General features: G+C 43.9%; 2 protein-coding genes across 5 annotated transcripts in view; both read right to left on the minus strand.

The window, feature by feature from the left end:
* Nucleotides 1-1,542: 1,542 nt before the first annotated feature.
* Nucleotides 1,543-4,936, minus strand: LOC139540299 (putative nuclease HARBI1). Of its 4 annotated transcripts, XM_071344038.1 has the most exons (8): nt 4,527-4,651; nt 4,263-4,439; nt 4,111-4,172; nt 3,942-4,028; nt 3,813-3,854; nt 3,571-3,744; nt 3,456-3,491; nt 3,086-3,357 (listed from the first exon to the last, which is right to left on the minus strand). In XM_071344038.1, exons 1-7 carry the CDS (start codon nt 4,633-4,635, stop codon nt 3,456-3,458), a joined length of 687 nt encoding a protein of 228 aa, XP_071200139.1. In that variant the 5' UTR covers nt 4,636-4,651; the 3' UTR covers nt 3,086-3,357. The 4 variants fall into 4 exon arrangements, with proteins under 4 accessions (XP_071200140.1, XP_071200141.1, XP_071200139.1 ...); XM_071344039.1 differs by lacking the exons at nt 3,086-3,357; nt 3,456-3,491; nt 3,571-3,744; nt 3,813-3,854 and adding exons at nt 1,543-2,315; nt 2,410-2,521; nt 2,803-3,077 and having other exon boundaries at nt 4,527-4,936; XM_071344041.1 differs by lacking the exon at nt 4,527-4,651 and having other exon boundaries at nt 3,087-3,357; nt 4,263-4,510.
* A 3,488-nt stretch (nt 4,937-8,424) lies between these two features.
* LOC139540300 (testin-like) overlaps nt 8,425-12,335 on the minus strand; it is a 39,783-nt gene continuing 35,872 nt past the window's right edge. Inside the window, exon 7 of the mRNA XM_071344042.1 lies at nt 8,425-9,639. Within this exon, the coding sequence (XP_071200143.1) occupies nt 9,448-9,639 (192 nt within the window). The 3' untranslated portion in view covers nt 8,425-9,447. The remainder of the gene's footprint in view (nt 9,640-12,335) is intronic.

Here is a 12,335-nt window from a genome sequence, read left to right on the forward strand (position 1 = left end):
ATTACTCCAATTTGTCTCTCCACCTGTATGTTATAAACTTTGTAGGCTAGATTTTAGCAACCTCATGATGGGTTGCTACAGCCTAAACCTATCGATGTTATATTGAGCTGGGTTAATGGAATATTAATGCCAGTCATCCAATATGCTGTAATAAAAAAACCTCCATCCTCACAACAACAAAAAAGCGTCCTCCCTAATCTTAAACGGCACCGACTGCCGCTGATGTCATAAACCAAAGAGATAAAACTGTGGGTTCTATATCTCTATGATATATTAACTGACCGTCCGCTGTACCTCATTAGAGAGTTTAACATAAGCAGAGCATGTTGTGTGGAATCCACTGAGTTGATGTGATGTATGGCAGACAGGCCGCTTTTTTCCACTTTTCCACTGACAGGTGCTGCGGTCAGCAGTGGTAGGATTAGTTAGGGAAGGGATGTTTTCAACGGAGACGCCCCACAGACACAGACATGAAGTGTGTGTTTCGTCAGTGTCGTAAAGTACTTAAGTAAAACTACTTTAAAGTACTACTTAAGTACTTTTTGGGGGTATCTGTACTTCACTAATTATATTTTTGACAACTTTTACATTTACTTCTCTACATTCCTAAAGAAAAGAATGTACTTTTTAATCCATACATTTTTACTGAAATACATTTTTATGCTTAGCAGGTCGGGAATATGGTCCAATTCACAAACTTTTTAAGAGAACATCCCTGGTCATCCCTACAGCCTCTGATGGCAGACTCACTAAACACAAATGCTTCCTTTGTAAATCATTTTTGTGACCCTGGTCCCCCCCCCAAAATGAAAATTGTGCCTTCTGGGGCCTGTTGCACAAAACTAGGATAAGGGATTAAGCCAGGATATCTTGGTGATCCTGGCTCAATTGATCCGTAATCCGGTTGCACTAAAGATGGATAGGGGGCAGGAGGATATGTTATGGTATAAATTACCATGGAGATTTATTCTGTGGAGCTAGCCTGCTCCAGACCAGGCTAAATTCCAGGATCTATTTAATCTCATCCCTAATGTCAGTCAGCAGTCACCACAAATGGAAACCAATAGTTATTTCACTGCTCACTATACATTGTTATCACATATAACTAGACCCACTGTTATTATTTAAACGTTTGTGATCATTAATTTCAATGATTTTGGATAAAAAATGATTTTTAGATGATGTTGCTATCATTAGATAATTTACAGTTTCCCATAGACTATAAGGCTATATATAAAATGATAGAATATTAGGGCCACAGAGGGGAAAAAAACACAAGTCATAATATTGTAACCAGTTGTTTTAAAGGAGGACAGTTGTTAAAATGACAGATGTGGGGCATTTCGTGAAATTGTACTTCAGTATGGTTTCATAAACAAAGACATGCTGAATATTAAGTATCACATTGTCATAAGTATCAAAACTGTAAAAACAATATGTAGCTTTTCTGCAGAAAGAACCAGCCTCATAAATTTATGACTTTATCCTTTTTCTTCAGTGTGGCCCTAGTACTCTGTCATATAAACAAATACACATTCCATATGAATATAAAAACACAATGTGTAACATTATGTTCCTTTATTGAATAAGGACAAAACAAAGCAGGTAAACCATCAGCTCCTTTCGAAACTGAAGTCACAGTGACTCTACAAGATGGAAAGCACAGAATCCAAGCATATTATACAAAATGATACATACACATTCAAAGGTCTGTATATAACACACCCTGCATGTCTGCACACTAAAATAAATGCAGGACAAATCCATACACATCAACTGAACAGACAAATGAATGGATGCAGTAGCCTCCCTGCAGCCTTGTATTACACACAGTATACCGCACAAACATCATAAGAGGCCAAATTCGTCAAAAAACGAACCCAAAAAAACCCAAATTCCTCTGCCACCGCAGGACATATTTAACCAAAATTGAAAGCACACATACTAACTAAAATAATTCAACACATATTGGTCCCTCAGCAGCCGACCACTGTCGTCATCAGGGAAGATTGCCGGATTGTCCCAGTCCATGGCTGGTGGCACTCTGGGGGCCCTCTCCTTCCTCAGGCAGGCCACATTGTGGAGGACAGCACAAGCCACAGTAATATCACATGCCCTAACAGGGCTGACCCTTAATTTGTGAAGGCAGTGAAAGCGTGCCTTCAGGAGGCCAAAGGTCATTTCAACTCTGGCCCTGGTCCTGGCATGGGCATGGTTGTAGGCCTGCTGTGCTTCCTGGGGGTCTGTGAAAGGTGTCAGGAGAAAAGGCTGGCAGCCATACCCCCTGTCTCCCAGCAACACACCAGAGAATTCACCTGTCAACACAAAATCTCATCATTACTACCTCATAAACACAGTGATATTCTTGACACAGCCATGATGGTTATAAATAGGGGTTGTGTGGCTTACCTTGTGATAGGCACTGATAGATTTCAGAGGCCCGAAAGATTCTGGAGTCATGGACTGAGCCAGGCCATTTTGCCACAACATTGCTGATCACACAGTCAGCATTGCAGACCATCTGAAATCATAAGATGAGGAATATTACACCAATCAATGCACATCACTGGCAATGCAGAGTGTTCGTCAATGGACAATATCAAAAAGTTATGTTCACCTGAACATTAATGCTGTGAAAGGATTTCCTATTCACAAAATCGGCCTCATGGGCACCTGAGGGGGCTTTTATCCTTATGTGTGTACAGTCCACTGCACCAATGACATTGGGGAAACCTGTCACACAAAGTAATGAGTATCCTACTATGTGTTAACAGTTGTCCTGTAATTTGTAGATCCTCTTACCTGCAATCCTATAGAACTCCTCTTTGATGTCACAGAGTCTTCTGTGGCCAGGGAAGGAGATGAAGACATCTGCTAATGCTTTGATAGCCAGACACACACTCCTTATTGTGCGGCAAATTGTGGCCTTGTTCAGCTGTTCTGCATCCCCCACTGAGTACAGGAAGGCTCCACTAGCAAAAAAGCGCAAGGCCACACAAACCATTTGCTCCACACTCAGTGCATGGCTCCGTGCAGTGCGGTGCTTAATCCTGGGACCCAGTAGTCTGCATAGATACCTGATGCCATCTGCAGAAAACCTGTATCTTTCATATAGATGGTCATCAGGGAAGGCCAGTGGGTCCAACCGGTCCCTGAAGACCCTTTCTCGCCTGAAGGCTCTCCTCAGCACAAGTGCTTCTTCATCCACCACATCTCGCACGAATGGGCATGCCATTGTCAGAGCAGAAAGGAACACACAATTTTGGGCCTTCATATAGGCTAGTGGCCACACCTGGTGCTGGGGGGGTGGGCAAAAGAGGGCGATGCCTTATAACGATGACTTGGTTGTACTGATTGCTGGGAAAATAAAAAAAACCTTAGAAAGATGCCACCGTCCTGTGTGCTCACAATAAGAGCTCATATGTCATGGCTCACTTGACTTTACGAGAATATACCTAATTTTTATTTTGAGCTGTGTCATCTTCTTGGAGCTGGGGGAGGAAAGAAAAATAATGATTAATACATTTGTGTTACAGTTAGCATACAGTGTACATTGAAGGCATATCTCACCTCCCTCTCAAGTTTTTTTATTTCAAGGTCCAGTTTCCTAATTGTCCTCTTTTTTATTTCGGACTCCAGTGCAAGATTTTCCATCTTTTTCTTCTTGTACTGAATGTCTATGTCTGCCAGTTCTATTTGGCGCCGGAGGTGGTTGCCATACAACTTTCTGATAGCTTGTGAGCTCTGTGAACACAATACAATTAGCGCAGCTGGAATTTGGCAGGATGTGGTGTCCTTTTATTAATACGCACTATGTTGCCAGGCTGGTTTTCCCACTGTATAGCATCTGGGTCCTGTAAAAGAAATTAGATTTTTTGATTTTGATGAGGACTCCTCACCATTGTAGAGTAAATAGTACTTTCACAGTCTTAACATGATACCTCATGCCTTCTGGAATCCAGAGAGATGGTCTCCTCCTCATCATCGTCTCCATCATGTGCTGTTGCTGCTGCACTGGGGCCTTCACCCTATCACATTTAATCGGATTCATATTGAAGCTAGTAGACAAGACATGCCAGGCCTACAGTATGCCTTTGATGGAGTACTCACTGGATCAGCATCGTCTGGTGCTTGTGCTGGTGGCTCTAACAGGAACACAGTGCTGCCAGACACTGCAAGGCAATAGGTAAACCAAAGTCAGACAGTCCAAATTGATTCAATATGAATGTGGTTGTATCCCATGTAGAGATGGAAGGACATACCTTGAATGAAGCGGGTGGCATCTTGGGAGGAACCTATGCTCGTCTCTTTCCCCCCAGGGATCCCCTCTAAGACGGGCCTGCCTTTATTTAGCTCCAAGGCCATGTCCTCTGCTGGGGTAAGGTCAGCCTTTGGTGACCCACCACCCGTGCCTTGTCTGTGGGTATTCTTTTTCACTGCTAAAACAGTACAGACAATGTGTGAGCAGGCACCTTCTGGGTACAATATATGCTTGTGCTTTGTTAAATATTAGTCAGGGACCATACCATTCTGCAGAATGTTCTTGTATTTGATTTTGACCTGCTGCCATGTCCGTTTTGGCCCGTTCATGTTTAATTTACACACACACACACACACACACACACACACACACATTTAATGGAGTCACACTGCAAAAAATTACTTGGTATTTTTGTCTTGTTTTCAGTAAAAATATCAAAAAATTTATCATAGCTTTATACAGTGTGATGGAGTTACTTTACACAATTTCACTCATATCTGCAGTGCATTTCAATTAAAAATTTAACCGTTTCATAATTACAGTACAACTGCATTTTTGGAGATGTGAATTAAATATTTGAATTGTAATTGTGATGTTTCAGCGGAGCGGTGAGTGTGTAATTGTGCACTACTTACGCATTCAGGCGGTCTGCAATACTTTGCCACGCTTTTTCTCTTTGCTTTATCACTGTGGCGGTGTTGCCTTTCTTCTTAATTATATATTTTACCTCCTCGTATGCCTCCATGAGGATTTGTGCTTCCGACGGGGAAAAGTACGCGGCTCTAGTTGCCATGGTAAATCAGTTAATCTGTGATCTGTGGCGGGGTCTATTTGAGTGAGCCGTGAGCGCGCACCTATCCAGGATTGGTTTCACCTGGCTTAATGAATCCGTGTCTGCTCATCCTGGCTTGGTCTTTGTGCAACCAATTAAGCCTGGACGCACATGTTTTGGCTTCATTGAGCTCAGCTGAGTCATTTATCCCGGATGTCTTAATTCTACTTTTGTGCAACAGGCCCCAGGGGCCGGCCAAGAGCAGACGCTCTTATCCAGAGCGACTTACAGTAGAGTGCATACATATATATATATATATATTTTTTTTTTTTAAATATATATATATATTTTTTTTTACATACTGAGACAAGGATATCCCTACCGGCCAAACCCTCCCTACCGGCCAAACCCTCCCTAACCCGGACGACGCTATGCCAATTGTGCGTCGCCCCACGGATCTCCCGGTTGCGGCCGGCTGCGACAGAGCCTGGGCGCGAACCCAGAGACTCTGGTGGCGCAGCTAGCACTGCAATGCAGTGCCCTAGACCACTGCGCCACCCGGGAGATGCCAACTTTCCCTTCTATCAAGGTATCTTTACTTTTACTCAAGTATGACAATTGGGTACTTTTTCCACCACTGTGTTTTGTTACAACGCCAGCCAGGTCTCAAAAACACAGTCCTTTGGCAACTGGTATAAGTGAATTCGTCCACAGGATACAGGGCCCCCTACTGGCCTACCATAGAGAGTGAGTGAGTGAAAGAGTGAGAGAGAGAGAGACTCCCAGATGCAATGGTAAGGTGTGGTCAGCATATCCTAGCTTAGGACTCCTAGGTTTTCTATCTTCTCTATCCTGGATTCTATATAAACCATGTGAGGAATCTGGATGCCATATAATGTGAGAGCCCGAGTCACACACTGAAACTAACTGGCTGCATCTGGACATCGGCCTGAGCCAAACCCTGGAACCAAACTTCCAAAGATAGGGTGTGAGATAGAAAAGAAAGAGGGAGGGTAGAAAAAGAGAGGGAGAGAAAATGAGAAAGTAATTGGAGTAGATATAGAAAGAAAGTTACTAAACGGTTTCAAGTCATAATACTGATGTACACAAACCATCTTGTACACAAACCATCTTGTTATTGTGATGTAAAGTGGGGTGAAATGGGTATTCTTTGGGTGGGGGGAACTACTTAAAAACAGTTTACTGTAGCGATCATGATTATCTTTAACGACAACCTATTCAACTGTCTGCCACTATTTGATCTATCACTTTAAGGGGCTGCCTCACTCCCATACCCCACCTAAGTCCCCCACCCGTAGGTGTACAGGTTGCATAACATAGGATGGGCTGTCGTTCTATTCCCTATGATTTTGTTTCATTTTTCGTACCCTGATGTTTTTTACTACCTGCGGCACCCGTTTTAGGGGAACACATTGCCCACATCATGATGACTTGCATTTGAGCACAAAGCCAAAGAGGTCAAAGGCTAGCTTTAACCAGAGTACAGTAACATTAAATCATACACTGACAGAGAGGTCACAGACATCCCGACTTCAGCATATGACAACCCATTGAAGATATCTTCAAATATTCACGTACTGTAGATAATCATTCCAGGCCTCTTCCTTCTATAAAAACATTCCTAAAAAGGTGTATCTTCTCTCCTTCCCCTCCCATCCACTGTCCATCTCTCTCGTTCTCCACCTCTCTTTCGTTCCAGGGTGAAGGAATGCGTGTGAGGAGTGTTATCTGGGTTCCAGACTGCTGATATTTATCCAGAGATGGCTGCTGCTGCTTCTCCTCACCTAGTATCAGTGTTTAGACCTTCATATACCTCTGGCGTTGACTTGGCACAGCTGGACCAGACCCCAATCTACCCTGCATGTTAGAGTGCCTACATTGCATCCCTCTCACACAACTGAAGCTGACAAGATGGTATAGCATCACAGACCTTGTGTCCATTAGAATTTAGTGTCATAGCCAAAGCTAGCTAAATGTACTTAAAAAGTGAGTGATAATGTAGTGGCCATACTGGTTAGTTAGAGCTAATGGACCAACACCATAGAATGGGAAAGTGTGCCCTCTGTAGGAACTGAGCCAAACTGTCACATGGGATTCACTGGATTGTTTTTATACTGACGACATTTTATACTGATGATATATGCCACCAACGGCCAACTTTCCCTCAATAAGTCCTTTTCATATCCAAAAAGTTCATTTTGACGGTAGTGTGGGGACATGTCACAGCAATGGTATACCAAAGAATGTGCCTCACGTTCCTATTACAGAGCACATTGAGGTATATGCCGTGGTATTTCCAGTTGGTCCCCGGCTGTGGTTTATGCATCCCATAGGCGTATGCTGGTGAATAACATAGTGGATAATATCAAAGCTAGTAGAACCGAGATACAATCTTAAAATAGACTATTATTTGGGTCTGAGCCTCTGATTGTTGCCATGCAAGACGCAGACTCGAAGGCTAGCTTCATTTTTTAAATTTAGATTTAATCTCCCTGGTTCTTCATGTGACGTTGACTCATAGCTAGTTTACGCAAGTCATATAGTTAATCCAGTGTGCATGGCTGGCTGTCACATACAATCATGTACGAGATTATGATCTATGGTGACGAGACTGCATTCTCAGCACAATCCAGAGATGTCGAAATGGAAATATAAAGTAAATCCAACTAATGATTACATACATGTGGAGGGATCATCCAGCTCTCACAAGAGAGCACTGCGGGCAGTGTGCCATGCACCTGGCTCTCATTGTAGAGAGAAACAAAGGCAAATCAACAGATCATCTCTACATGTCAGAACGCAGGGAAAATACCTCTACCTAGGTCCTAGGAAAATACAGTACAACCGGGGGAGAGGGAGGGGGGGGACATAGGCATGGAAAGCAGTACAGTGAAAGCAGTACAGTGAAAAGTCCAATAGGAGTATGACATCAAAGGAAAGGGTATGATTGAAGTATAAGCCTAGTAGAGGTGAGGCTACAGTATGGGGAGGGAAGCCGTTGCGTTGCTTTGGGCCGGCTGCCACTAAAGACAATGGGGCCTGAGAGAAAATGGGGCTTCCTTGAATTGTGCACCGCTTCCACCGAGTGGGTTAAACACAACAAGGCTACTCTCTGAGCTCTTTTTTTCCCCCCAGGAGAGGAGGGTCCGGTTCTGTGGCGGAGCTGCTGTTCCACCCGTGTGAAATACAGTAGTCGTCACATTAGCCTGCTAGCGACACTGGGTGCGCTAGCTATGTTGGCAACTGAATCACACACAGATGCACACACACGTGCGCTCACAAGTACACAGGTTACGTTCTAAATGGTATGTCGTTAACACCTGTGGGAGTGTTGACTTATGTCCTGTATGCCAGTATGAACCAAACAGGATTAATCATGGCAAAAATCTTTATTAGGTTGTAAGAGCGTGAGGAGAAAATATCATAAAGTGCTTTTCATTGAGCAAGAAACAACGGAAAGCAAATGGCAAATTATTGTGAAGACAATATTATAATATAAAAAAGACAGCAGGAAAGAAAGGAGGACGCAGGTAATTAGACACCACAGTAGACAGAACAGCACTTTCTCATTTCTGCTTATCATTTCGTTGGTCCTCAAGAGTAGTCGTAATTTGAAGATGTGCTGTAGATCACATAGATATGACATCACCTGCCTTCCCATTTCAGTGATGTTTTCCATAATATAGTGTCACTTGTGAAAACCTGCGTTCCCCTGGGTTCTCCAGGACCGTGTTGAAGAGAATCAGTCAGCCACTTGGCATAGTCAGATACTTATCCGCCTGTAACAACAATGAAGAGCTGCTTCTAGCGGAAAAGAAACACTGCACATAAAGCATAATTTCTTGTAAGGTTATTGCTATTGTACTGCTGCTTAGAGTTGGATATCTGTAATCAGTAGTACATTCTAGAGAGAAAGCAACAGGCCGAATGATATGAGAACAACCCAAGGTAGTTATTTTGGTAGTAGACAGAGTAGTGAATCCAAAGCCGATTTACACTCGGATGAATAAGTGACTGTGAAATTACAAGTGTGCTGAAACAAGACTTCAACAAAATGTATCTCAATAAAACTACAGTAGTTTCATTGAGACACAGTAGAACAAAACAGTGCATGTCAAGTGAGAAACAGACAATATTGAGGTATTTCCCAACTGTTTTTCAGATGATTGGTTGCAGTCTTGAGCGGAAATAAGCAGAGTGAAAACTAAAATTAGCTGAGTTCAGGACTGGGGTTGGTTGTCATCAGGAGCAGAGTTGATTGTGATCTGGGCAAGAATCAGTTGCAGACTGAGCCACGTTGTTTGAGGCTCAAGGGAAATGGCCATTGTTCGCATTCTAGACCAGACTTGAATAATTTTGTCATCAGGTTGAGCTGCTCTGGGCCATAGTCTTCTTAGGTCATGGTCTTCTTCTTGCACTCGACAGAGCAGAAGAGCATGCCCTGTATGGCCATAAAGCGCTCTCCAATGAGACACTTAGCACAGCAGGAGCACTGGAAGCACTGGGGCTCAGCGTGCCAGTAGAACTCCCCGTAGGAGACACGCTGGGCCTCGGGCTCCACTGGGTTCTGACAGGCTGTACATACCTGTAGAATGAGGAGAGGATGTGTGTTTAAAATCACACACACATATTCAACGTAGACAAAAGTATGTAGCAGAGAGTTGTATCTCATGTATACAATATACAGTGTACACATTTAATACAGGGTATCATATCACACACACGCGCAGGTACACATGCATGCACGCGCACAATATTCACTGCACAACGCCCTATCCCACCTGGAGAAGAGGAATACCTATTTGAGAATGCTGTTCGTCGACTACAGCTCGACTTTCAACACCATAGTGCGCCCAAGCTCATTACTAAGTTCATGGCCCTGGGACTGAACCCCTCCCTGTGCAACTGGGTCCTAGACTTCCTGACGGGTCGCCCCCAGGGGGTGAGGGTAGGCAACAACACCTCCACCACGCTGATCCTCAACACAGGGGCCCACAGAGGTGTGTGCTTAGCCCCTTCCTGTACTCCCTGTTGACCCATGACTGTGTGGCTACGCACCAACTCGATCATCAAGTTTGCCTGATCACCAACAACGATGAGACAGCCTACAGAAAGGAGTGGTGCCGGGGAAATAACCTCTCCCTCAAACAAAGGAGCTGAATGGGACAACAGGAGACGGCATAGAGAGCATAAGCCCATCCACATCGATGGTGCCGCAGTGGAGGGGGTCAAACGCTGTTCACATCACCAAGAACCAGAAATGGTCCCACCACACCGACACCCAAGGTGAAGAAGGGACAACAGCGCATTTAAACTCAGTTTTTCACAATTCCTGACATTTAATCCTAGTGAACATTCCCTGTTTTAGGTCAGTTAGGATCACCACTTTGTTTTAAGAATGTGAAATGTCAGAATAATAGTAGAGAGAATGATTTATTTCAGCTTTTATTTCTTTCATCACATTCCCAGTGGGTCAATTACTATTTGGTAGCATTGCCTTTAAATTGTCTCAGGTAGCCTTCCACAAACTTCCCACAATAAGTTGGGTGAATTGTGGCCCATTCCTCCTGACAGAGCTGGTGTAACTGAGTCAGGTTTGTAGGCCTCCTTGCTCGCACACGCTTTTTCAGTTCTGCCCACACATTTTCTATAGGATTGAGGTCAGGGCTTTGTGTTGGCCACTCCAATACCTTGACTTTGTTGTCCTTAAGCCATTTTGCCACAACTTTGGAAGTATGCTTGGGGTCATTGTCCATTTGGAAGACCCATTTGGGACCAAGCTTTAACTTCCTGACTGATGTCTTGAGATGTTGTTTCAATATACCCAGATAATTTTCCTACCTCATGATGCCATCTATTTTGTGAAGTGCACCAGGCCCTCCTGCAGCAAAGAACCCCCACAACATGATGCTGCCACCCCCGTGCTTCACGGTTGGGATGGTGTTCTTCGGCTTGCAAGCCTCCCCCTTTTTCCTCCAAACATAATGATGGTCTTTATGGCCATTTTTGTTTCATCAGACCAGAGGACATTTCTCCAAAAAGTACGATCTTTGTCCCAATGTGCAGTTGCAAACTGTAGTCTGGCTTTTTTATGGTGGTTTTGGAGCAGTGGCTTCTTCCTTGCTGAGCGGCCTTTCAGGTTATGTCGATATAGTACTCGTTTTACTGTGGATATATAGATACTTTTGTACCCGTTTCCTCCAGCATCTTCACAAGGTCCTTTGCTGTTGTTCTGGGACTGATTTGCACTTTTCGCACCAAAGTACGTTCATCTCTAGGAGACAGAACTCGTCTCCTTCCTGAGCGGTATGATGACTGCATGGTATCATGGTGTTGATACTTGCGTACTATTGTTTTCACAGATGAACGTGGTACCTTCAGGCATTTGGAAATTACTGCCAAGGATCAACCAGACTTGTGGAGGTCTACAATTGTTTTCTGAGGCCTTGGCTGATTTCTTTTGATTTTCCCATGATATCAAGCAAAGAGGCACTGAGTTTGAAGGTAGTCCTTGAAATACACTGCTCAAAAAAATAAAGGGAACACTAAAATAACACATCCTAGATCTGAATGAATGAAATATTCTTATTAAATACTTTTTTCTTTACATAGTTGAATGTGCTGACAACAAAATCATACAAAAATGATCAATGGAAATCAAATTTATCAACCCATGGAGGTCTGGATTTGGAGTCACACTCAAAATTAAAGTGGAAAACCACACTACAGGCTGATCCAACTTTGATGTAATGTCCTTAAAATAAGTCAAAATGAGGCTCAGTAGTGTGTGTGGCCTCCACGTGCCTGTATGACCTCCCTACAACGCCTGGGCATGCTCCTGATGAGGTGGCGGATGGTCTCCTGAGGGATCTCCTCCCAGACCTGGACTAAAGCATCCGCCAACTCCTGGACAGTCTGTGGTGCAACGTGGCGTTGGTGGATGGAGCGAGACATGATGTCCCAGATGTGCTCAATTGGATTCAGGTCTGGGGAACGGGCGGGCCAGTCCATAGCATCAATGCCTTCCTCTTGCAGGAACTGCTGACACACTCCAGCCACATGAGGTCTAGCATTGTCTTGCATTAGGAGGAACCCAGGGCCAACCGCACCAGCATATGGTCTCACTTAGTGGGACTATCATTTGTTTTTCAACAGGACAATGACCCAACACACCTCCAGGCTGTGTAAGGAGGGGAGTGATGACCAAGGAGGGGAGTGATGGAGTGCTGCATCAGATAACTTGGTCTCCACAATCACCCGACCTCAACCCAATTGAGATGG

Source organism: Salvelinus alpinus, chromosome 15, assembly GCF_045679555.1.
Source record: "Salvelinus alpinus chromosome 15, SLU_Salpinus.1, whole genome shotgun sequence".
NCBI classification, from domain to species: Eukaryota; Metazoa; Chordata; class Actinopteri; order Salmoniformes; family Salmonidae; genus Salvelinus; species Salvelinus alpinus.

What these genes read in the sequence shown, in the direction of transcription:
- LOC139540299 (XM_071344038.1), bottom strand. Translation starts at nt 4,635, where the DNA reads ATGTGTGTGTGTGTGTGTGTGTGTGTGTGTGTGTGTAAATTAAACATG. An exon ending in CAAGAACATTCTGCAGAATG is followed by an intron (nt 4,440 to 4,526) that starts GTATGGTCCCTG and finishes GTACTGTTTTAG; the next exon opens with CAGTGAAAAAGAATACCCAC. An exon ending in TGGATTCCAGAAGGCATGAG is followed by an intron (nt 3,855 to 3,941) that starts GTATCATGTTAA and finishes TTTCTTTTACAG; the next exon opens with GACCCAGATGCTATACAGTG.